We start from the raw sequence: 23,897 nt of genomic DNA, 5'->3' as shown, positions 1-23,897 counted from the left end.
CAATCAACTCATCAGCATCTTCTTCAGCCTGCTTAACTGTAAAATCATCCTGTATAAATTGCTTTGTTAGCATCGAAATCAGACGGACTTTGTTATTTTCATTGGCTAAAAATCGTTCTTGTGAAACTTGAACTGGCATTGTTTCATCGAAAAGAACATCTGCAGACATGAGCATCCAGGCAACGTCCTGTAACCAGGACTCTAATCAGTGTTGCCAAGTCAGCTGTAGACTAGGATCCCACTATAACAAATCAACGTCATCGAGCACACGGATGATGCTATATAAGTATATTGTTACGTAGAAATATTTTAAAATGATATTGTGTAATATGTTCGTACAAAATTTATCAAGAAAACTGGAGTTTTACAATTTTTTGTCAAAATTTTCTTCTTTCAACCGCCGTAACTCGTTACCTATTAGACTTACAAAAAAAAACTTTCTATAAAAAATGTTGGTAATTTAGTTTTCTTTAAGTTTGCCTTCTACAATTTGGTTGTAAAATTAACCACTTAATAATTATTTTGAAAAAACCAAATTTTAGCACCTTCAATCCAAGATGGCGGATCGAGCTCGACTCCCCCAAGGTCGAAAACTTTTTTTTTTCTTTAGAGTCCCAATCTTAACAACATATGTGAAAATCGCTACTACCTAACCTTTTGCAAGGTGGAGCCCTTTTTTATCCCCCACTGACTGGACTACTTGGTTATGTGAGGCAGTTATCAAATATGGTAATGTGAGGGCTTAGATATTTTGCCACTTGAATGTGTATTTATTCGCTCAATATTTATCATCAGACAATTAAATTTAAATCATATTAACTTTGCTCATTGACTTAAACGATTTGAAATTTTAGAATCTATGAGTTTTACACTATGAAATTTTGATTTCATCTTGAAATTAATTCATATTCCAGTGCTCCTCCGCCTGCCAACCCGGCATATCAACCCGCCCCCTTCGCTGCACCGCCCAGGACCGCGAGGCTTGCGGGGAGCGCCCCTCCCTGCGCTGGCGTACATGCCGAGGCCGCTGTCCTCAGGGCCCCACGGGAGCCCCCGCTGTCACCAACTGCCGCCGGGACCACAGCCCCTACTGCGGGCTGTCAGCCCTGCTGCGCTACTGCCTCATACCGACGTTTCAGCAGTTCTGTTGTCATTCTTGCAGGCCGTGGTTGAAAAAGCATGCTGACTTTGATTGAAATCCCGGAAAAGGAAAATATTATCTAGTTCTGTTTTTAGTAAGTTTTACAATAACCCTTTGCTATACACATGTTGATCGAGCACTAGATCAGGTCAAAAAATCAAGTGAATGAATTTTTAAATACAATAATTTTTGGTGACAAATACGTCTTCGTTGTTGATGTTATAATTTAATATTAACCTACCAGTTAATAACCAGTGTGAAATACAAAATTAGAGGTTTTCACTGTAATATATGAATTTATAAAAGTATCTTTAACATACTTATTACAAACAAAAACACTTCAGCCATCTCAAGATAGCCGAGTTGTTGATGATATGGTTCTATTTAATTATGAAGACACCCGTAAGACAACTATAGAAAGATCTACCCATATATCGCTTTTCTGCAGCGTGTGGATTTTTTCACTATTCAAATGCCATTTTATTCATGAATGCCTTATCTAGACATTTGGTAGACTTGCCAGTTCTCATTTAAACTGTTCAATGAATATAATTTTGTCTTACCATTCTAGTCTAGATCAAATTATACTATTTTATTATTTACAGAATATTTTAAAATTGGAAGATTATTGATTTATTTAAAAATATTCACGCTTGACATTCAATTTCTAATTTTCGATCTTTATACTATGGTAAACTTTTAAAAACATAAAGAAATAGCTTGGTATTGTCATCATAATATGTCTGACCATAATGTAAAAGAAGATATAAGGAGTTTTATGACTTATATTTTTGGGCTATATGCGGTACATTGTGACTCAACTGCTATTGCTGTTTCGTACCGAATACAGCACTGCGTGACCCGAAGGGTTAGATTGAATACAATAAAACATTTATAATTATTTTAAGACAGTTTATTTTGGTGATCTGAATGAAGTAATTGCAAATAATATAAACTATAATAATTATTAATTAAAAAATAAAATATTCTAACAATGCAACAATGATGAAAAAAACTATAAAAAGCGTCCTACGCAAAGACAGGTGACTTAAAAATAAAATATAAAGTTCAAATGATATGTTGACAATATTTTTGGTTTCGAACATGTTTAATAAAATAATCTAATATTAGTACAATATCATAATAATAGTTATAAATCAAGAAGAAAGAAATTATCTTTAATGATTGACACAATTAATGTAAGTTTTAGTAAACATTTTGGTAACAGTTTTAATTATTGGGACTTTATATAAATATACGTAAAGGTATTACTTATTTCTATGAGTAATTTTTGATTACATTTTTATGAAAGTGAAATGATTTGGTTTTTTACATTGAATATATTACGATAAGTATGATTTTTTCAGAAAAAAATTAAAAAAATTTCGGTCGTTTATAATTTTTGGAGTTATAGAATAATGTAATGTTTACAAAAAGACGTGAATTGAAAAATCAGATAAAAATAATAAACATTGTCAAATGATATAAGAATTTTTTTTAATTTTTTGATGTTTGCCTTCGACTAGATCTACAACATATTTTAAAAAAATAAACAAAAAAAAGCTTAAAGTAATTAGACTGTTTTTTTATTCTCAATAAATACATTCATCATTTACCTCAAACAACATCAACATTTATACTAAACAAATATACCAAGGCAGAGATAGTACTAAAAAAACACTCGAGTTTATTTTAACATTTTTAAATATCCAATTAATAACAATTTTTATCAAAAAAATTGTTATAATTATTCGAGTTTTGTGATTAAAATCTATAAAGCAACATTCAAATGATATTTTGGGAAACAAAAATATTAAATGTTAAAAATTATTTATTTTATGATACACAATGTACAACGCTAATTTTTCCGAGTTATAATCACAATTGGAAATAGGTACATTATTTCTGTGATTTTTAATAGAAAAGAAATACAATTACTATTACCTCGATTAATAAAATGATCGCTAATCACTGATAGCCACTGTTATGTCTGACATAAACAAATCATCCTGTACGTTTCATTGTTTCGTGAAAATGTTTCCAATTGGCTTACAAACTCTAGGATACAACTATATACAGTTGATATAATCGATTTCTTACCGGTAAATTTGGTATATTAATTTGTTATCATAAGATGAGATTTGGTAGTCCTTATGTTAAATTAATAATATGAAACATTTATTCTTAAGCCTACCTAATTTTATATTAGTATTGTCAACAATCATATTATAACCGATTAACATCTTTTCGCAATGATTAATAAATAATGATGACTAACCAAATGATAAAGATGATTTGCAAAATAAAATTATTAAACTTTTTTCTAATTTTTGCCGAATGCAAGTTTATTATGAAATAATATATGTAAAATGCACCGATTTGTACGTAAGGAAGTTTCACGGATTAACAATTATTTTGCAGTTAAATAGTTGACCAACAGTAATAATATAAAATGTGTATAAAAACATGAGTATAATATTTTATATTATATTATAATACCTATGTAGAAACTGTTTTATTTAGATCAAATTCAATTAGGGAATCAATACTTTTAACATTACTTAAATTAATAAAACAGAGTGATAGCAGTTATATAATTTAAATAGCATTTCAAAATAGCGTTGAATTAGTTTTGTGTAAATGATATTCAAGTCATTAGAGATTTTACTCTTTTACAAATGCTTAAGTTTTATTTGTAAGCCAGAATAATACGTGTTTGATGTTTCGAAAATAATTTAAAACAGAAAGTGTTCAGACTTCATAATTATATAAAACATTGTAAATTATATAACCAATTCAACGAAAATTAATTTGTACAAATAAGTTAATCTAAAACGAGTGCACCAAACATGGTTATTTCTTTAAAAACATCTTACTCCGCACAGATGTTAGAGTGTTCCTTAAACCAGCCATGAACCTTCCCTGTGGACAGGGGGACTTGACCCTCGCAAGGGTTGATGTTGACCCCTAAGGCGGTCAGATCTTCTCCACATAGTTGCCAGGGAAAGTGCCAAAGCGACCGGTCCTCTGACTGGAGCCGACGTACCAACCATCGTCACATTTCTCCAGGACATAGACGGTGTCTCCTTCGGTTAATTCTAGCTCGTCTGGGTTCTGAGGACGGTACTTGTACATAGCGCGGTACCTGTAATAAAACCAAAATAATTAGCGTACATACATAAAGAAGATCACGTAAAATAATTGTGTTGCCAATTTGCATCAACAGGGAAGATTTCTATGGATCGCCCCATTAGTAATGTTGGGAAAAGCAACTCCAGAGACTATACGAGAAGAGGGTGAGCCTATAATTGACGGAGACCGAATGGTGGCGTCTTGTCGAAGCGATGGATCCTCGATCTTAATAAGACCAATATGATGATGTTGAAGAAGACAAAAGGAGTGTATTTCAAGTGTACAAAATTGTCATCAAAGTGTTTAAAATATCACAAGAAATTTTATTGTTTAATCGTTTTTAATTAAATGACAACAATTGTCATACATTGTTTTGCGCTAACATATATTTAGAGAATAAAAGTTACTCACATTATTATAAAAAATCTCAGTTCATTCAAGATCAACGACTACCTCTAGATCAGCAAATATCAACAAACAGCATCACATATTATTTACAATATACGCCAGTCGATCTTACAGGTTGTTATTGACAATAAGCCTAAATTAATCATTTATATACATAGACAAGGACGTAGACAATAAAGCTTTGCTTTTATCTCAATATTAGTTAAGAATTAAAAAAAAAACAATATTTAGTTTCGCTGTGGCTATAACCAGTATCCAATTGTTTTACGAATTCAGCAAGCTACCGTTTATTAACCTGTATTTTAAAATGTTATATCCAGTTATGGCACATGGTTATCGACAATTCCATATGGTTAATTTAAATGAAGGGAAATGAAAGGGAAAAAAAGCATCATAAGCCAATGATACAGTTCATTGGTATTATTTTGAAAGTGGTAAAAGATAAGAGCAATATGTGAAATCCCGAGGTTTGATGACGAATGGCTAATGACCGGTGAACATCTTTGCACGCCAAATCCTACCCTTGACATAACTATAACGAATGGTTCTGAAATTTGGACGTTGAATTATCGTATTAAATTATTGGTTTGGTTTAACAGGACATTTTTTAGTGTAAACAGATAAAAGCTTTGCGCCTCCCGTGCCGTCAGTGAAGCGTAAAGCGCTCTAGAGGGCGAGCTATTGACACTCGGACTTACGGCACGGCCTCAGCGTTGGTGTCTACGTACAGGGGTTCATGGTTGTTGAGGTTCACAGGGGACGGGTCGGCGGCTCGGGGCAGCGTGGCGCTAGCAGGGCGGGCGTGGTGGTTTGTTATTCCGTGATCTAAAAAAGAGAACAAGAACACGGCTAAGAAACCAATTTACCTTCGCCAGGCTAAATCGATAATATACAAAATTCTAGCCTTAAATTAAAGGTATTAGAGGAATGCTAGGATACCATAGACGTCCAAGCGGAGGAAGATTTGGGCAACTAAAATAGGCTGTCAACACAAACATATGAATATATAGACTAGAAATTAAAGGTGAGGGGTAAAATCAACTGTTGAAGAACGAAGGGGGTAAAGCTGACTGTGATTCGTCAATAAATCAATCTGACAGTATATAGGCATCTCGCATTATAATATCACCATTTAGTTCTTAAAAGTAAAATCTGCTTTTGAATGAATAGACATTTTTACATGGGAGTGCAAATTACTCGCCACGTTATGAACAAATTTGCGAAGTCCAAATTCGGCAAAAAAAAATTCTTCTATTTTCAGAGACGAATATTTTGTTTACGTATTTAGTTAAGACACTTTTATAAATGTTCATAATTTAGTTCCCAGTAACCAACGATGCGCACACTTGAGAATCGCTACATTCGACCAATGTTGAAGCGCTGATTCTTATGCAAACGGCTTTGTATTTTGCGTACAGATATATCTCAATGTGATAGTATATGTTTCTAAAAACTGATCCATATTATACGATGTGAATACGCTTAAAATAATGCTTACATATGGAATGTTATACGACAATTGGGTTTATTCTCTTTTTCACATCTATTTTTACAAGTTTTCATAGCACAAGCTACCATTTTGCCGTGTTATTTTGTAAAATGAACCGATGATGCCTCGATGCTAGTTCGCACAAGAATGATGACGTCACGTTGTCAAGATTCACGGGAGGCCATACGCGAGCCCAGCCGGCTCCAATGGAACCGGTATGGGGAGTGGGGAATAATACGCTTTTAATCACTTAGGGCAGGTCTACTAATATTCATATGTCTAATATAATTTTGAGAAGTCTTTCACCAAACTGAGAACTCTAACTTAGAGAAGCTCATTTTCACTTGCAATATGGAAGGCAGGAGAAGAAAGGGATAATCACCGATGCGTTTGACTATTCAAGCATCGTCTATAAGTATTATCACCTCAATAATATTTTGACCATGGAAAAGTGGCTGTATGTCATATGAACTTACTAGGCAGAGTAAGCGGTGCCGTGCTGCTCGGACTGTTGGACAGCGCCGGGCTGTTGATTTGCGGTGTGTAGTGGTGCGCTCCTAGAGAGGCGGCGCCCGCGGCACCCACCACGGAGTGAGCCGCCGGAGACGCCACTGGCTTGCTTGCTGGCAGCGAGGGGGTCAGATCTATAAGGAAAACAACGGAAGAGGGTTAGAATTGACTTTGTGAAAATGTTCACAGTCTTCATATGGTGCTCTCTGCTACTGAAGGTTGGCCATCACCAGGGCAATCTTCATCCTACAATCTGCTGCCTACAATAACTCTATGGAACTGCACTCGTACTAGCCAAGTAGATAACAAAACCCATAGTAGAACAGTTTTTTTTACATTAACCCACCCAGGAGGCCTTGAGGAAACTAATTTCCCTCAGGGCCTATATCATCTTTGGAAATGCTGTATGGGGGGTAATTTTTAAGGAGAGGAAAGAGAGGAAGTTCTGGGAAGGAAAAAGGTATGAGGGGTGGGTAGGAATACAGGGATGGCGCATGGCGATGGGTCAAGAGATCAGTTGGAGAGGTCAAAGGGTCGCCCCAAACTAGCCTCTCCCGATCTGGCATGCCACGCATCCTGAACACACCTCACCCGATAAACCCGGGCACCCTTGCTAAATCACCAAAAGTAGCGAACAACTTGAGGTTACCACCATAAGATTCCGTGTCTCAATGACTGCGGGGGGTTGGCCGTGTAGAAATACTGACAGATAGGACAACGATAATCTAAACTAAATTGGTTCCTAGTAGAATTGACCTTAAAGACAGATCGATGGAGGTTTGGACAAACTGCGTGAAAGAATATTGGAGATCGATGGAAAAGTCTTAGGATTGGAAGAAATTGCGAGGAGTTGCAGACGGTGGTCAACATTCATTAAGATGATCATGATACTGTGAGAGTACTGAGATCAAGATTCAGGTGTCTTCACCACGAAGTTAATCTACCCACTGCAGTGCATGAAAGAACGATGGATAGATTGCAAACGGCTGCGTATAATCTACTATGACATTTTAATTTAGTCGTTTGACCAAAGGGAGTTTCCCAAATAAATAATGATTAATGCCGGCCGTCAATGCAACGGTCAAAATTAGAGTGATATACAAGAATTCACGAGAACGCATCAAACTGCCTGGCTTATTTATTTTAGTGTCAGGGGTCATTCAATTAACGAATTTACTAACCTGCTCTGTTGGGCTGCGGCTCGATGAGCACCTCCACGTAGCTGACGGGGAAGATGCCCTTCCTACCGGCGAGCTTGCCCTCATACCAGTTGTCATCCACGCGGCGGAGTAGCGCCACCAGTTCTCCCTTTTTCAGGCCAAGCTCGAGGTGCGTTTGCGCCACGAAGTTGAATTTGGCGCGCGCGCGTCCCTCGCCCGTTCCTGGACGGGCTCCAGTCGGGGTCTGGGGTGCCTCATTCTCAATCAGCTGAAATATAAAAACAGTTTATCAATTTTAGTTAGTCAAAGGTATTTTGTTACTGAGCACAACACACTGAGCTTTAGTATTCTGAAGATGTCATTAGTGTTATGGTGATTAGGATTACGAAGCTAAAAGGAGAAGTTAGCATTCTAGAAACAGAAATATTCTAAGAGCACAAGCGAACAGACTTGGCCTTCCGATATGTTTTTCACCAATGTAAAAGTTTTAAGCTAGTAAAATATATTACCGTGACGAAGGTTTTATTATTTCTACAGGGAATCATTCAAAACAGATCCCTTGTGATAACTCTGCCCTCGGCTAAAGAATCACGTTATTGATGCAAAGCGACCTAAGCCTAGGCTAAGGAGAAATGTTGGTCGCAGGCAGAGGCGGCTCTAGGGATCCAGTCATGGTAAGTCATTTAAAAAAAATGTTTGACTAATCTTTATTTGATATTGTGAAAAATACCCATATATAATTAACTACGAGTATATAAATTTGTTAACAGATTATGTATAGTAAATTGGAAATAAATACACAATCCATGTACTATTAAGGCAAATTATTTTTAAGATAACAAGTTTTAATGTAGTTGTGCACAACATTAAATTAAATTAAATAAGAGTTTAATTCTATTTGATAATGATCTTTTACGTTTTTTTTGTTTCATTCTTCAGCTTCATTCTAAATCGATAAGTATATAAATAATTATTCTAAACCTTTCCCAAACTATCCAATTGAAAAACAACTATTGTTCCACACACTAAGGACGGGTTGTTTCGGAGAATATGAACAATTCATCAAACTTCAACGTTCATTTTCAAGTTCTGTGAAAGACTTTTTCAAGTTCTGTTTTTATTTCAGTTTTGTCAAGCAACTAGCCTACAGTGATATAAAAACAGAACTTGAATAAGTCTTTCACAGAACTTGAAAATGAACCTTGAAATTTGATGAATTGTTCAAATTCTCCGAAACAACCCGTCCTAAGAGCGTGTAGAATGAAAAACCGACATTTGTTTATGTCACCATCTCTGTAAAACATATAATATTCAGCGTGTTATCTCCCCCATGGTCATGACCTAAGCGTCCCTAAACTTTCTTCGGTACCTAATTTTTCCTTTGACGAAAAATATAGTGCCATCTCGTTTATTCTATGGCGCGCAAAGGGACAGAAGATGCCAAAGGGGACATTCTTTAAATTGACCCAGCGAATCGTGTGGACTTGAGGATGAAAGCTTCTATTAGAGACAACAGATGTCACTGCTAGTCACTCGCCGCCGCCGCTGTTTCGCATTACATTTTAAATAAAATTAAGAATAAGACCAGTTGTTTTGATGCACATAATTATATATTTTTGTTGTCTTATAATTTTGGGGGGTCAAACACCAATTGACCTTAGGGAAGAACCGCCACTGGTCGCAAGGTTTAACTTTAAGCTATAATGAAAATATACATTACTTACATAAGATGCAATATCCGTTATCTCGTAAAAAAAACACGTAGGTATATTTATTTAATAACCAAGGATTTAAAAATGATAAATTCATAATTTTATCGATTTCCGTGAAAACTTGTATTAAAAAAAAACGCTGATAAAGTTTATTTGCTTTTCATTATTTTAATTGTGTAAATGATTATTTTAATTCAAATTAAAATAATCATTTCAAGTGTAACGATCATGAAGCGATCTTTTAATAGGTACATAACATGTCTATACTATTAAATTATTGTATTAGATACTTCCTATTTGGAATATCACTTTCAATAGATATTAACCGGAAATAAAGTTATCATGTTGAAATTTAGTGTAATGTTAAAATGTTCAATATACCTTGAATGAGAATTCATATTTCATGACCACAAAGTACATACTATATGACCACAAAGTACTTACTTTATGACCACAAAGTACAGTGAATACTACTACTTGTGTCAAAGAGTGTATAATGTCAAAATTGGTAAAGGATTATCAGGGCTGAAGAGTAACTATTAAATATGAGTGCAAATATAGTGTCCAAGGTCTGGAAAGAGCTTTTCATTGTCAGTAGAATGACTCAACCTAAATGACAATAACATTATTATTTACTTCAAAATAAGCTAAAGAATCTTAAGAGCCAGCCTTCTGTGTAAAGAATTATTAGGGTTAATTTCGGGGATTATTTAAAAAATTAAATGATGGAATTAAATTACCGACATCTATTGCCATTTTAGAAAACAAAACCATTTTTAGTTAGCACCACAGACATAGGAATTAACATATGTCTATGGTTAGCACCGAGCAGATTAGCTCGAAAGTCGAAATGAAGGTGATTCTCAGAATATGGGTTTTACTTTTTTATTTTACATAAAATGTAACGAAAGTGAGTAAGTAAAAATAACTTTATTTTACTAAAATACTACAAAAAATATTTTTATAACTTTTATAAAAGTAAATTTATGACTTTTATAAAATCAATAAACCTTGTATTTTAGTCAGTTAGTAGACCCAACATCCAAAAAGTATGTTTTTTATTTTCTTTTAGATTTGTAAATATCCAGGTACTTACTTAGATATTTTAAAATTAAAAAATATTTGTTTATTAATGACAATTCTTTATTCAAACTTTTTTCAAGTCCGGTAGGTTCCATATTATTGATAATTCCAATTCAACAGCTCATAGTAGGAACCACGATCATGCGAATTCTGGTTGGATAAAAGGTAGTAATTGTTACCACCGGAGCCGGAACGTAACAAACAACATATACAGACAGATGAACTGCCAAATGGTTGAGTTAACAACAATAATATTATTACCTCGACGTAGTTGGTAGGGAACAGTCCCACTTGTCCGTCGTGCTCACCCTCGAACCAGTTCTGGTCGATACGCCTTCGCACTAGCACCAGCTCGCCGCGCCGGAACGACAACTCGCGGGGGCTCTGCCCGGAGAAGTTGTGCAGGGCCCGAGCCACCTGGGGATAGAAGAATACTCAGTCAATTGAAGATCTAAATCAGAGGTTCCCAAAGTGGTCTATATGGACCTCCAGGGGTCGATATAGGCTTGCTGGGGGTCAATGTCAGCGAGAAAAAAAATTGGGGGTCCACGAGATTCAAATGGGGATACATACGGCGGACCCCCATTTACCTCAAGTCAACATTTAGTAGATGACACAATAGACCTAACACAAATATAATAGACTGAGAAATTACTTATTTGATATTTGTATTTTTATATTTCGTAAGGTGTCAATTGAGGTATATAAATAGAGTCTACGTTCCTTCTCTCGTCAGAATTAATATATTCAAGCAAAACATTGCACATTGGAAGCCTCGAATTTTCCTAGTTCGCCGACTTGTTTTTGAAAAACGTCCAGGGTAATAATGACGTTCTACATTTCAATGCACTTCAAACAGACTTCAAAACTAATTTTAAGGACATTTTGACTAAATGACTGGAAATGGAACGTTAAAGAATCGGATATCAAGTGACAAGAAGAACTGACCGGAGTAAGCACCGACAAAGAACTCGGCAGACAGGGGGGGGTCTACGGAAAAAAATATATTTGGCAAGTGGTCTACGGGGCAAAAAAGTTTGGGAACCTCTGATCTAAATGATAATTTATAAAAAATTCTCGGACGGTCTCCGTTAGATCTTTGGTTCCTGGTCGGGGGTGTCCGGAGGTAAAGTGCTCTGATCGGGAGGCGATTGTACATGATAGTACCTACACGTAAAACAGATGCATTACTTTTTTCGAAACTCCCACGATTTAAGATAGTTTTCAGGTAAAGAATTTAATTATTTAAATGGAAAAAAAATCTTCTATTCATCTTTGGAAAATTATTTCGACAAAAGTTATTTATATTTTTGCTTCAATCACCCCCGAAGTTAGTGCACTTTACCCCGGACATCCTGCATATTCGCGGCACGTTCTAGTGGAAGATACTCTCAGTATCGTCCTTTTGAACGACTACCATTCAGAATCGAGAAGTAGATTGAAATGGTTTTAGCCGTGTTTACTGCCAGATCTGAAAGTCCAGATACTCTTTAGCATTATCAACTTCTTTCCCTCCTTACTGTTTTCAGCCACATAACGTACCCAATATCCGATATAAATTTAGACCACAGTTCAGACTGCAGAGTAGGTATAAATATAAATTATATAAATGTTCATTCTTTTTGTATACGCTCCGTTGTGTTTCTAGAAAAAAATGCGTCATTATTGATTGTACTGTTTTAAAAAAATCAACTTGTTTGTATTGTGTCAAAAAGTATTTGGGACACGTGTCGAATCCGGAATGTTAAAAATTATGGGCGTGATATGTCGGAGCAGAACTGGCAAAAACTTTCATCGTACCTCTTTATAACGAGTCTAAGATGGGGGCGCATCAATTAGAGGTTTTAACGTCAATACAAAATTTGTATAACAATAAACGGCTCCATAAAAAGTGGCCAATAGCAGTGGCGTAGCTAGGTAACCAAGGGCCCTGGGGCAAATTAAAAAATGGGGCCCCACTGCTATGTAAACTGATTAGGTATTATCAAATAAAAATATGAAATGTGGTTCCTCCAAACCCTCCGCTCTTATGTGTGTCATGCAAACATCATCCACGTTCACACGTTCGGCGGCGGAGGTATCTCCAACTGCAACAATTGTCTAATCTTCTTCAGTAGGCTTCTCAACCAACACTGCAGTTACCACATTATTTGAGTCACTATCAATAGAAATATTTTGACCAGATGTACTTGCAGAAGGCTGACTAAAAAACTTGTCAATTTTGGGCAATTTTCGTTTACTATCTTCTCTTTCTTGGCGTTGTTTGCGTTTAAATGCTCCACTGGGTTTCTTCTTTTTATCTATATTTTAATACGCTATAAGTGTCGTTGGGGAATGAGGCACATATCACTTTCCGTCAAATTGACAACACTGCCAACCTACAGAAAGAATTTAGGGGAATTCCCTAGGCATAACTTTTGAATTTCTCTCAACTGAGTTGTCATGATTAAAGTGGAGTTGCAAGTTGTAACCTGTCATATTTATTTTGAAAATTGGAGAAATTTCCAAAAGTTCAGTTCGATCGAGATTTCTGGTAAAGATTCGAGGGCCCCCTGAGCTTGAGGGCCCCGGGGCACTGCCCCGCCTAGCCCCTAGGTAGCTACGCCACTGGCCAATAGTAATAATAATTGTTGATGGTGTACCTGGTGAGGTCGCACTTGGCCCGTGGAGCCAAAGGTGTCGTATCGGTTGAGGGAGATCGGACTCTTCTGCGCCGCCGTGAAGTTGTCCGTGTGGCGGCGGCTGTTCATATCCTGCAGCTCCTGGGGAAGAATAAAAACTTTACATTACTACGGAAAAAAAGAAAGAAGAACCCCCAAAATCTCATCAACTCTTAGATCAGCAGCGTCTTCAGTTATTGAAAGTTTGAAGGAACCAAAGCGCAAGACTATAATAGGTAGACTAGTAGTTCTGTGAACAGTACACCTTGCGTCAATATACATTTTTGTAATTTTATCTTCTCTAATCTCTAAATAGTATAAAATGAAGTCATTATCCGTATCTCTCTGTTTGTGCGCTTAATTCTACAAAACTACGCAACAGATTTTGATAAGGTTTTACTATCATTTAGAGAATTTCTTCCGGAAGGTTCACATATATAATACATGCTAACGCCGGTCAAACCTCATGAGATTCATCAAAATAATGTACTACGGAATTGTATATCTTAAAAAGGCCTATAGAAAAGTTCAAAATGATATGTCTATATCATAAGGATAACCCCCAAGAACGCCGGGTACACGTCCGCTAGTATGTAATAAATCAAAACCTAAATTTCTACTGATATTAACATTTTTAAGTAGGTAGGTACTTATATCTTAATACTTAATTATAAACCGTATATTTAATGCAACATTTTTAAATTTAAAATGAGGAATTATACAATTTGTCCGAAGAAACGTCAATATCTCAAAGATGATTCTTTTTTAAACTTTCTTCAGGCAGGTAGTAGGTAGGTACCGTAATACTGAATCATTAAAAAGGCCACCATCTTAAAAAGGAAACGGAACGTACAATAAATTTATAAATTACGAAATGCAAAACGTTCGAAATAAAACAGGACATAGATAATGACTCACACTAGGTAATAAAGGCTGTATTAAATTATTGTCTTGGTAATTGCATACTCACCTAAATGTATGCAGGAAAATATTATTCTTCAAGAATATTCTCACAAGAACTGTTCACAGATTATATTATCGACACATAGATTTACATAATAAAAAGCGAAGGCATAATCGGACTTACCTAACAAAGCCCCAGAAAATATTTGTCGATTATTATGAAGTGTTTTTTTTGTTAAATCGATTTCAATGTTATACAAGACTACTAGAGGTAGCTCGTGGTAAAGGTCACTATATTATAATATATTGTTCATATGTAGTTCTAAAATAATACTTGTTTGTGTTTTATTTCTTTATTTACGTATTAGGCAGGTATCCGAAAGTGTGTAACACCTTTTTTGCTATGTTTATGTTAGGTACATTAAGAACAATGGTTTTAGCTATGTCTGTGTTGGAAAGAGTTCTCGTGTGGAAATTCAAATAATTTAATATAAATTTAAAATAAAAATTAATGTAGCTATACAAAATTATTATTAAATAACGGAGACGAAGAAATGATACACGCGTTCTAAAGATAAGTACAAAATATTGCGATAAAATTAAGAATGAAGATAAAAATAGTGTGGGATAAATATAAATAAATACAAAGAGAGATATAAATTTAATTAGGCGTATCTACCAATGTATTTTACGGTAGTTTTAAATCCTATCGCTATCGAATTATTTATCTCGTATTTAACTTTAGTAAGCGGCCGGCACATAATTTAAACGATTATAGAAAGCCAATTCCACCAAAACCTCCTAGATCACACTTATTCAAATCACCCTCCTAACTTATATAAGATTCTGCAAAAAAAGTGTTTTATTTTTTTAATTCAATTTATTTATTCTTATTTTTTCAAATATTTTTAATTGTTTTAGTTTATTTAAAAAAATTAATAAAAATATTTTTTTTCGAAATTCAAATACAAGTTAGGAGACTGATTTGATTCAGTGTCCCGGCCTTGTGATCTAGGAGGTTTTTATTCCACATTCATAATATGTGTTTAAAAAAGGAATCATACAATTTCACAGATTTAATAGGTCAATAGGTAGGTAGATACCTACTGAATTCAACGGTCATTTATATTAACCCCTCAGGCTAATTTGTTCGGTTTTGCGAACAAATAGCTACTACCTGTAGAGTCAATTTGTTCGCTTTTGGGAACAAATTGGTCACATGGTCTCATAGAAATCGTGGTGTTTCCATTGTCGTAATGGTTGAGTTTGTATGAAACGGTGTTACAATAATAAAATACCACGCTTTGTTTACAAATGTAGAAGTTAACTATAGAATAATTAAAACGTATACCTCTATGAAACCAAAAAGTTCGGACTGCTATTTGAGAAGTATTTATGAAACTTTTGATGTTTTTACTAATTATTTTTATATGAAACGTCAAAAACTGAGGTAATTGTAATGTTTAAAGTAAAGGGTTTTCCAATAAGAGGTGTTATTTTGATATTCAATCGTAAAAGATAAATGGTTTCGTTGCTTGTGTGGCACGTAGCGCCGTTTTGTTGAAAGTAAACGTTGTCCAGATCAACACCATTCAATTCCAACCATAAAAAATCATTAATCATCTCTCGATAGCGCAATCCATTCACCGTAACTGTAGCTCCAGCCTCATTTTCTAAAACTTAAGGTGCAATGACTCCGCCGGACCATAAACTGCACCAAACAGTCACACGTTGAGGATAGAGAGGCTTTTCAACAATAACTCTTGGGTATTCCGAGCCCTTGCGACAATTTTGCTTGTTGACTAAGCCACCGAGGTGGAAATGGGCCTCATCACTCAAAATGATTGGTGCCTGAGGTGTTTTTGCACAAAAACGGCGCTATACAAGTCATCCTTTTTTTTAAATTTTTAATGCTGTATTATTATTATTATGATTTGCATTTGATTCACTCAAGTGAATTTTAATAATTTCAATGCGTTGTTGAAGCGTGTATCGTTCCATTTTTATCAATGGCGTAGTTTCTACTTGTCAAATGTCAAAAAATGACAGCTTCAAAAGTAACATCTACTGAAATAGCGGGCTATTCAAAATAACACCTCTTATTGGAAAACCCTGTACATTTGTCGAATCAAATTTTGGTTCAGTGTTTGTTTAGACGAAAAATACTTGCATTCAAAATTTTTATAAGTTAATAATTAAATTTATTCACCATTTTAATAGAGTTTTTAGTTTTTGGATACGTACAGAAATATTCCGACTTTCCGACAGCGTCCTTTTCAGCGTCTTTCGAGGGGTTAAGCAGATATCGACTGCTTCATTCTGATTTTGAAATCAAACCAAGTGAAAGTTTTTCTATAATAAATACTTATTTATAAGGAACGGAGCACGCCAAGCGGATGGTTTCACATCCCGAGAAAGTATTGTTTGCAAACAGTAGCAAATAACAGTAAGTACAGTACCTTTAATAATAGTTCCTACGTACTTATCCATTTTGTAAGTACCTATTTGCGTGAATGTATTGGTGCAGAACGCATAACGCACATTTGGAGCGTGTAAGTCAAGAGTTCCTACTCGTAAATCTGAATGGAGATTAGAGTCTGAGATGATATTATCTCTCCCACCAACCGTGAACTGTCTTGTCTTCTTGATCACTGAATTAATTGGTCAAAGAGCTGTCACTCTCTGGGCTGAATGGCCCGTGGTTCACTGGATTGAAATAGTCGGACGAACACGCTTTGAACTATGACGGTTAAGATTTTTTAAAACAATATCAGTAAATAGAACGTTGGTTGTTCTACAAAAGCATTTAAAATAAGAAAAACTGATGGTAAAATTATGAACAACAACTCACAAAAAAGGCTCTTAAAAAAACAACACTGAATTTCAACTCAATATTAAGTTGTTAGTTTGGATTATATTAATAATTTATGCGTATTTCCTCACCTTCAATTATTGAAAAATAATGAAGTTTTAATACTTCTTTTACTATCTCCCCCTACATTATTTTGTGTTTCGTGTAGTAATTAAGTTGAAACCAAGTGATATTTATATTTTTTGTGTATTGAGCGTGTTCAGTTAATTACTTCGAGCAGTTTATCAAAATGAGCAAAACAATGTAAGAAAGCTTTCACAACATTATATATTAGCTTTGTATCACTAAATCGATAAAGTAGCATTATAAATTAAAATTAATACGTATTTACAATTTCGGTACTGTATACGCATTTTGGTCCACTTGGACAGATAAATCCTTGAACTGTAATCTATACAACTGCTGTAGCTTTTACATAAAACCTTTCGACTTCTAGCCCACAGACAGGTCAGTGAAATTGTTTAAATGTCCAAAAAAGAATTACGATATTTAAAATTGTTTGATCAAAAAGTAAGAAATAGTAATGAGCTTCTTTGTGCACATGAACACGCCCATGACGCATTTCTATTAGTTTATACCTTCAGTGCTTTTGACACTTGATGGTATTCTTAAAATTTAAAAATATTTTAATATTTTTGTAGAACCTGGAGAAGTAAGCAATTTAGGCACAATTTAAGATATTATATTCAATTAACGAACTATTATGTTGCAGATATGTCATTTATTGATAAAATCAATTAAGCTAATATTTTTTGTATTTTACATAATTTTCTTCATCAAACATACCATTTTCGGTTGTAGGTCTGTAAGATTGTAATATGGTTATGAACTCGATTTTTTTTTGAATTTTTTGTGTCAATATCAATTTAGGAACTTATTGTGCTTAGAATTCAGACAAACGATAAAGTACCTACCTATAATATAATATATTTAATTATCATTTAAAAACTTGGAAAATAAGTGTCAAGTATTCAGACTATCCGGTTGCTTTTCACTAGTTGTAAAATAACACAAACAACATTATTTGAAATAATTAAATGAATTCTTTTTTGTAAGTAGCTACTCACATGTTCATTGGTTCACAGTTCAAAATATTACGCAATTAGATGCTTTCCATAGACAACGTTTCACAACTACAATCACCAAAACACAAGTCCGCAACAGTCTAATTACAGGCAATTTACAACTCAACTGCATCTAATGCAACTAAAAACACCACTGTGATATCACGCTACCGGGAGCAGACTAAACAGATAAACAGTAATACAAATAATAATGCAGTCTCCAACGATTGAGATAAAGCGGCTAATCCAAACAAGGCGTCGAATGACATGCTTCAGACTTTAGACGTTGAAACAACAGTAGTTCTACTCTGACCATCGAGATTCATTTTTCAAAATGTGCTAAGCATTCCATTAAAGAACTAATGACTATTGTATATTGTGATTTTTGTTTACTAGTCGTCTTACTAATTAGATTCTTACACGCCTGTTCAATGTTGGTGTGGTAAAGCCGGCCTTGAGCCTGTTTCAACATGAGACAACCACCGTGATTGAGGGCTACGAATCCAGCGGTCACGAAGTAAAATTTTAGTAGTTGTAACATATGATTACCTAAGTACGTCATCTTTAAGTAAATTGTGGTTTGATAAAGGAAGATGAAAACATATTTTTTTAATTGCATATATAAATACAACACCACATTGTACGTATTATGGGTAAAGTGATACAAAAAAATTAGAATTTGTATTTGAAATTTTGACAAAAATTTTGTCAAAAACTCAACTTTGTACCTTTAGGTACTTCTTACGTCATTGAAAATTTAAACCAAAAGAGCATAAAATAATATAGCCTTAGGACTCATGCAATGATCAACCAAATGGTCAGTTTGATTGGTGCACAGAAGTAACATAAAACAAACTTGAACGCAAACCTTCAAGGCCATTATTTAAAAAAATGTAATATTTTTAAAAGATCACTATGTATTTAAATAGATCAAAGTTAGAAAACTTTATGTTAGAATATACCCTAAGCACTCCCTTACAACATACAACTGATAACACTATGCACCGTGTTAACTTAAGCAGTAAACATTGAATTAGTGATGAATACACACCAGACAAAGTAACGCCAGGCAGTCTCAATGCCACTTGCTGTTGTTGGTTCGTTGAATGAATAAGAACAGAGTGGCGTGTCAACCGCCTGTCATCGTTACAAGTGGATTCGTGGGGTGACCATTGACCAAGCTTTTGTGAGGGAATCTAGTACGATTAAACATTTATATTGTTCGTTCATTTCTGCTATAAAATTCGACACATCAGATTTTGGCCTCGTAATGTTTGACTTTCTTTGAAATTTGATTCGATTCATTAAATGGCTTTAGATAAATTATTTCTATTTCGACAGTTTACTCTGAATTGCAAGGTACTTGCCACACGAGATGAAAATAGTGATGGGATTCAATTAATCATTGAATAAGAAGATAATGCTAAAAATCTAAAAGAAACGTGAAACAGAACAAGACACATAAAAAAGATAACGGTCTCAACTGGGAATCGAATCCAGAATCTCTGTTTTGAATTAAAAATATGAGATCGACCAAAACTGACGTATAATAATAAGGTCCCGATAGTTGAGTGGTTAAAGACGTTGTGTCAATAAGACAAAGGTCCTGGGTTCGATTGCCAACTGAGACCGTTATCTTATTATTTTTCTGTGTTTTGTTCTGTTTCATGTTTAGATTTATTAGTATTATATTATTCTTTAATGATATTTTACATTGATGGTATAACCTACAAAAGTTATAAAAAAGAAGTTGTTCCAACAAAAAATTGTAATAAATAATCTTATATTTCGGAACCATGTCGATGTTCGAATGAAGTTTTGAATTCATTGTGCTGAAGACATTTTTTTCTCAAATAATTATTTTGATTGATTGAAAACAGACAAATATTATTCTTTTAGGGTTTAGATTTATTTATAACATGAAACATATATTATTATTATAAATCACCCGTATTTTTTAATAACTGCAACGTCTTTTAAAATCAACTTATTTATTTAATTTTACTCACTCAGACTGTATGTAATACTTTGTTACTACAAGGACAGACCAAACAAATTTATTATCTGTTCAAAAAAGCTTTTGATTTTGAAAACATTTTATCATTTTCTTTAGGGGCTAATTTGAACTCACACGTCACAGTTAAGCCCAAAACACATTTCTATTAGTTTATCTCTTCAGTGGTTTCAATAGATTTTCGAGAATTTTTAGTTAAGTTATAAATTCAGATATGCAGTAAATTCCGTCAGCTGTGGCTTGCATTTTTTGTCCAGTTAATACTGGTCGTTAAATTCATGATCCGTTAATAATTGCACGAATAATCATGCGTAACCAGGAATTAAATTCATTTGTCAATTCGGATGCGTTGCAGATCCCAGTTTCCGGTAACAGCAGTGAAGTGGAATTACATTGAAAGTTAAACTATTATTATTTGTTTATTGTTATGCGATGCATACATCCCATTTCATCTCCCCTGCCGATAGATGTCTCTCTTCAATCTGTATCTTTCTCTCTTTCCGTCGCATTATTCTCGGAATGAGCGGTTCGTCGCGTGTTAACAACAGTTAATTCAGACAAAGTCCGCTTCACAATCGACCGGATACTGGATACAGAATTATTAAATTAAAATGACTTTTTTCGTAGGGTGACATACACATAATGAACCGGGCTTTGTACAGTTCAAAGTTTAGTTAGACCAACAAGTTTTTAACTTTGAGAATAAAATAAAATTTCGAAAAATTTATCAATTAAACACCGTTTTTTTTTTTAAATATTGCATGACTATTTTGATCATTGCGTATTTTTGTTACCCGGATTCACCCGATTATCAGACATGGTTTTCGAAAATATTTCCTTTTATATTATATGTTATAATTTCACCTAGTTTTTTGTTTAAAAATAAAAGAAAATTTCCCAGCACCATTGAAGGAAAAGACTTTATAAATATTGTTATAAGCTCTAATGTATTTTTAATCTTGGAAATCAGACAGACAAATCTGATCGAATTTCAAGTCGCCAGAGCTTACGGTTCGAAAGTATGTTATTTTTTGATAATATTTCATTTAATAAGTAGACCTAACACGTAAGCAAGACCAAGGGCTGTTTCTCAGTGACGTTTGGCGATGAAATCAATATCGGAAGGGTGTGCATAAATATGCACCAATGCAGAAAATCCTAAGTTTGTGGTGTTTGAATTAACTCTAGTTGCGCGACCCATTAATTTCAGGCTTATTGTGAATGTGCCTTTCAGGGGCTGGTAAATATGTATGTACGAGTACTTAGAATGAAACAATTGTGCCTAGTATTCTCGGTTGCTGAACCCCGACCTCTGATTGCAGGGCACATGCACATTACACCACTAAATATACAGTAAAAAAGTACAGTAGGTACAGTACAAGACTATTATACAGGCGGCAATGCGCGATGTGCCCACGGAGATGAATGTGAATATTAATGCGGGCATTGTTCAGTGTTCCCGACTGAAAGCATGACATTATTTTAAGAATGTAAGATGAATGCCCTTTACGAAACTGTTGACTCTAATTGGTGTAGCAGTGGCGCCTAGAAACTTAATAGAAACAAAACTGGTGAAATATATTTAAAAAATTATTAATTTTTTTGGTAAACTATTGCTTAAGACAAGATTTTTTATGCATAACACAAAGGGTAACAATTATTATTTTAAAATGTATTTTTTATCAGGAGATTTTTCAATGTGGATGAGTGTTTCAGGCTAATAATTATTGCTTATAATAATAATTGTTACCCTTTGTGCTATGCATAAAAAATCTTGTCTTAAACATTAGTTTACCAAAAAAATTAAAAATTAATATTTGACAAGTTCAAGTATCTTCACCAAAAAATGTAGACAATTTGTCTCGACGCCATCTAGTGAGAGAGTTAGCACTTACAATGCCTTTCTCATATAAAATAAAGTTGATTGTTTTCAGGTGAAAAAATGTAATAAGCAGTAATTGTTGAATGAAACACTAGTATATATTGAATTATTTCGCGGATAAGAGATAAGCCGCCATAGCTCAGAGCTGTCGACCGGAAATCGAAAGGACACGGGTTCAAGTCCCGTTGGCGTCATGTATTTTTTATCAGGAGATTTTCAATGTTGATGAGTGTTTCAGGCTAATAATTATTGCTTATAATAATAATATTTAAAAAAGTTAATTTATAGGAAGAATGTTCGAAGGTTAACCATTAATACATCTAATAATAATCTATTTAAATATAAATTTTGGTTTATTCAAAATTTTCAAACTCCGTCAGTTCTTCACCGATAGCTTTGAAACGTTGACACAACGTTACATTCGAATACACTTGTGTTTTTATACAGGGTTTTCCAATAAGAGGTGTTATTTTGAATAGCCCGCTATTTCAGTAGATGTTACTTTTGAAGCTGTCATTTTTTGACATTTGACAAGTAGAAACTACGCCATTGATAAAAATGGAACGATACACGCTTCAACAACGCATTGAAATTATTAAAATTCACTTGAGTGAATCAAATGTAAATCATCTTGAGTGATGAGGCCCATTTCTAACTCGGTGGCTTCGTCAACAAGCAAAATTGTCGACTCTGGTGCTCGGAAAACCCAAGAATTATTGTTGAAAAGCCTCTCTATCCTCAACGTGTGACTGTTTGGCGCAGTTTATGGTCCGGCGGAGTCATTGGACCTTACTTTTTCGAAAATGAGGCTGGAGCAACAGTTACGGTGAATGAATCGCTATCGAGAGATGATTAATGATTTTTTATGGCCGGAATTGGATGGTATTGATCTGGACAATGTTTACTTTCAACAAAACGGCGCTACGTGCCACACAAGCAACGAAACCATTGATCTTTTACGATTGAATATCAAAATAACAGCTCTTATTGGAAAATCCTGTATATAGATGTCACCTGTGACAGGTAAAAACATGTTTTTTTTTAAACAGCTCAATCTGCTGTTGGCGTGGCGGGGTACTGCTAGCAATAAATAAATATCAGCGAAACATGAAACAGAACAAGACAAAAAAAGGTAAAACAGTCGCAACTGAGGATCGAACACAGGATCCCTGTTTAACCGGGACAAATCTTTTAAGCACTAAGCTATTGATACCTGATTATTTTCCGTCATTTCAAGTTCTATGGTCAAAGAAGGAACCAATAAACAAAATGGTTATTTTTTTAAATCAACAAATTATTTTTGTATCCACAAAACCCAAACTAGCTAATACACCGAACGCAAAGTTAAGTATATCAATTTATGGTGTAGGTGGGTACCGACGTTCTTCTTTCCAAAGATTTTCCTAAAATAAAAATATATAGATAAAATCTAAAAAGATCGACACTCGAAAGATGTTCAAAATTGATCCGTCGCACCCTGAATTCCAAACAAGTAAAAACTAGCTTCACAGTAGCAGAAAAAAATGTCTCTTATAAAAACAATGAAAAATGAACGCAAAAACAAACAAAAAAAATTGCAAACTTAACCGTAGAAAAACTATTGGTATCAGCGTATGAATCCGAAACTAGGATATTTTCTCTTTTTAGCCTAGGGTATCAAATTAACCACTGTGACGAAATTTGGTCATTTGACAGATTGTGTAACAGTTGAGGCATGCGGCGGCATGCTATGAAGTTAACAGTAAGAACACCTATATGCATTTATTTCTGACCACCATAAAAATCAGAAGTACGTACTTTACTTGGATTTGTTGGAGTAGATTTTTGCCTAATCTGTTTCGGCCGTTGCCAGACTAAGCTATACACT

At 34.4% G+C, this 23,897-nt stretch overlaps 2 protein-coding genes across 9 annotated transcripts in view; one reads left to right on the top strand and one right to left on the bottom strand.

Moving 5' to 3' along the window:
- LOC149423200 (A disintegrin and metalloproteinase with thrombospondin motifs 1-like) overlaps positions 1-2,220 on the top strand; it is a 67,013-nt gene extending 64,793 nt beyond the window's left edge. Inside the window, exon 17 of the mRNA XM_089632561.1 lies at positions 915-2,220. Coding sequence (XP_089488687.1) covers positions 915-1,196 — 282 coding nt within the window. The 3' untranslated portion in view covers positions 1,197-2,220. The remainder of the gene's footprint in view (positions 1-914) is intronic.
- Positions 2,221-3,694: 1,474 nt separating this feature from the next.
- The window catches only part of CAP (Cbl-associated protein), a 182,104-nt gene continuing 161,901 nt past the window's right edge, over positions 3,695-23,897 (bottom strand). For 7 of the 8 annotated variants that reach the window (XM_089632553.1, XM_089632557.1, XM_089632558.1 and 4 more), the window contains 6 exons: positions 13,278-13,397; positions 10,897-11,052; positions 7,862-8,108; positions 6,647-6,814; positions 5,380-5,506; positions 3,695-4,286 (listed from right to left, as the gene is read on the bottom strand). In XM_089632553.1, coding sequence (XP_089488679.1) covers positions 4,118-4,286; positions 5,380-5,506; positions 6,647-6,814; positions 7,862-8,108; positions 10,897-11,052; positions 13,278-13,397 — 987 coding nt within the window. In that variant the 3' untranslated portion in view covers positions 3,695-4,117. The remainder of the gene's footprint in view (positions 4,287-5,379; positions 5,507-6,646; positions 6,815-7,861; positions 8,109-10,896; positions 11,053-13,277; positions 13,398-23,897) is intronic. The other variant, XM_089632554.1, reaches the window with a different exon arrangement.

The sequence above is a fragment of the Hesperophylax consimilis genome, chromosome 6 (assembly GCF_061612785.1).
Source record: "Hesperophylax consimilis isolate HC1 chromosome 6, BYU_Hcon_1.0, whole genome shotgun sequence".
NCBI lineage: Eukaryota > Metazoa > Arthropoda > Insecta > Trichoptera > Limnephilidae > Hesperophylax > Hesperophylax consimilis.
The sequence above is the reverse complement of the archived record's forward strand: the minus strand, read 5'-3'. Positions and strand labels throughout refer to the sequence as shown.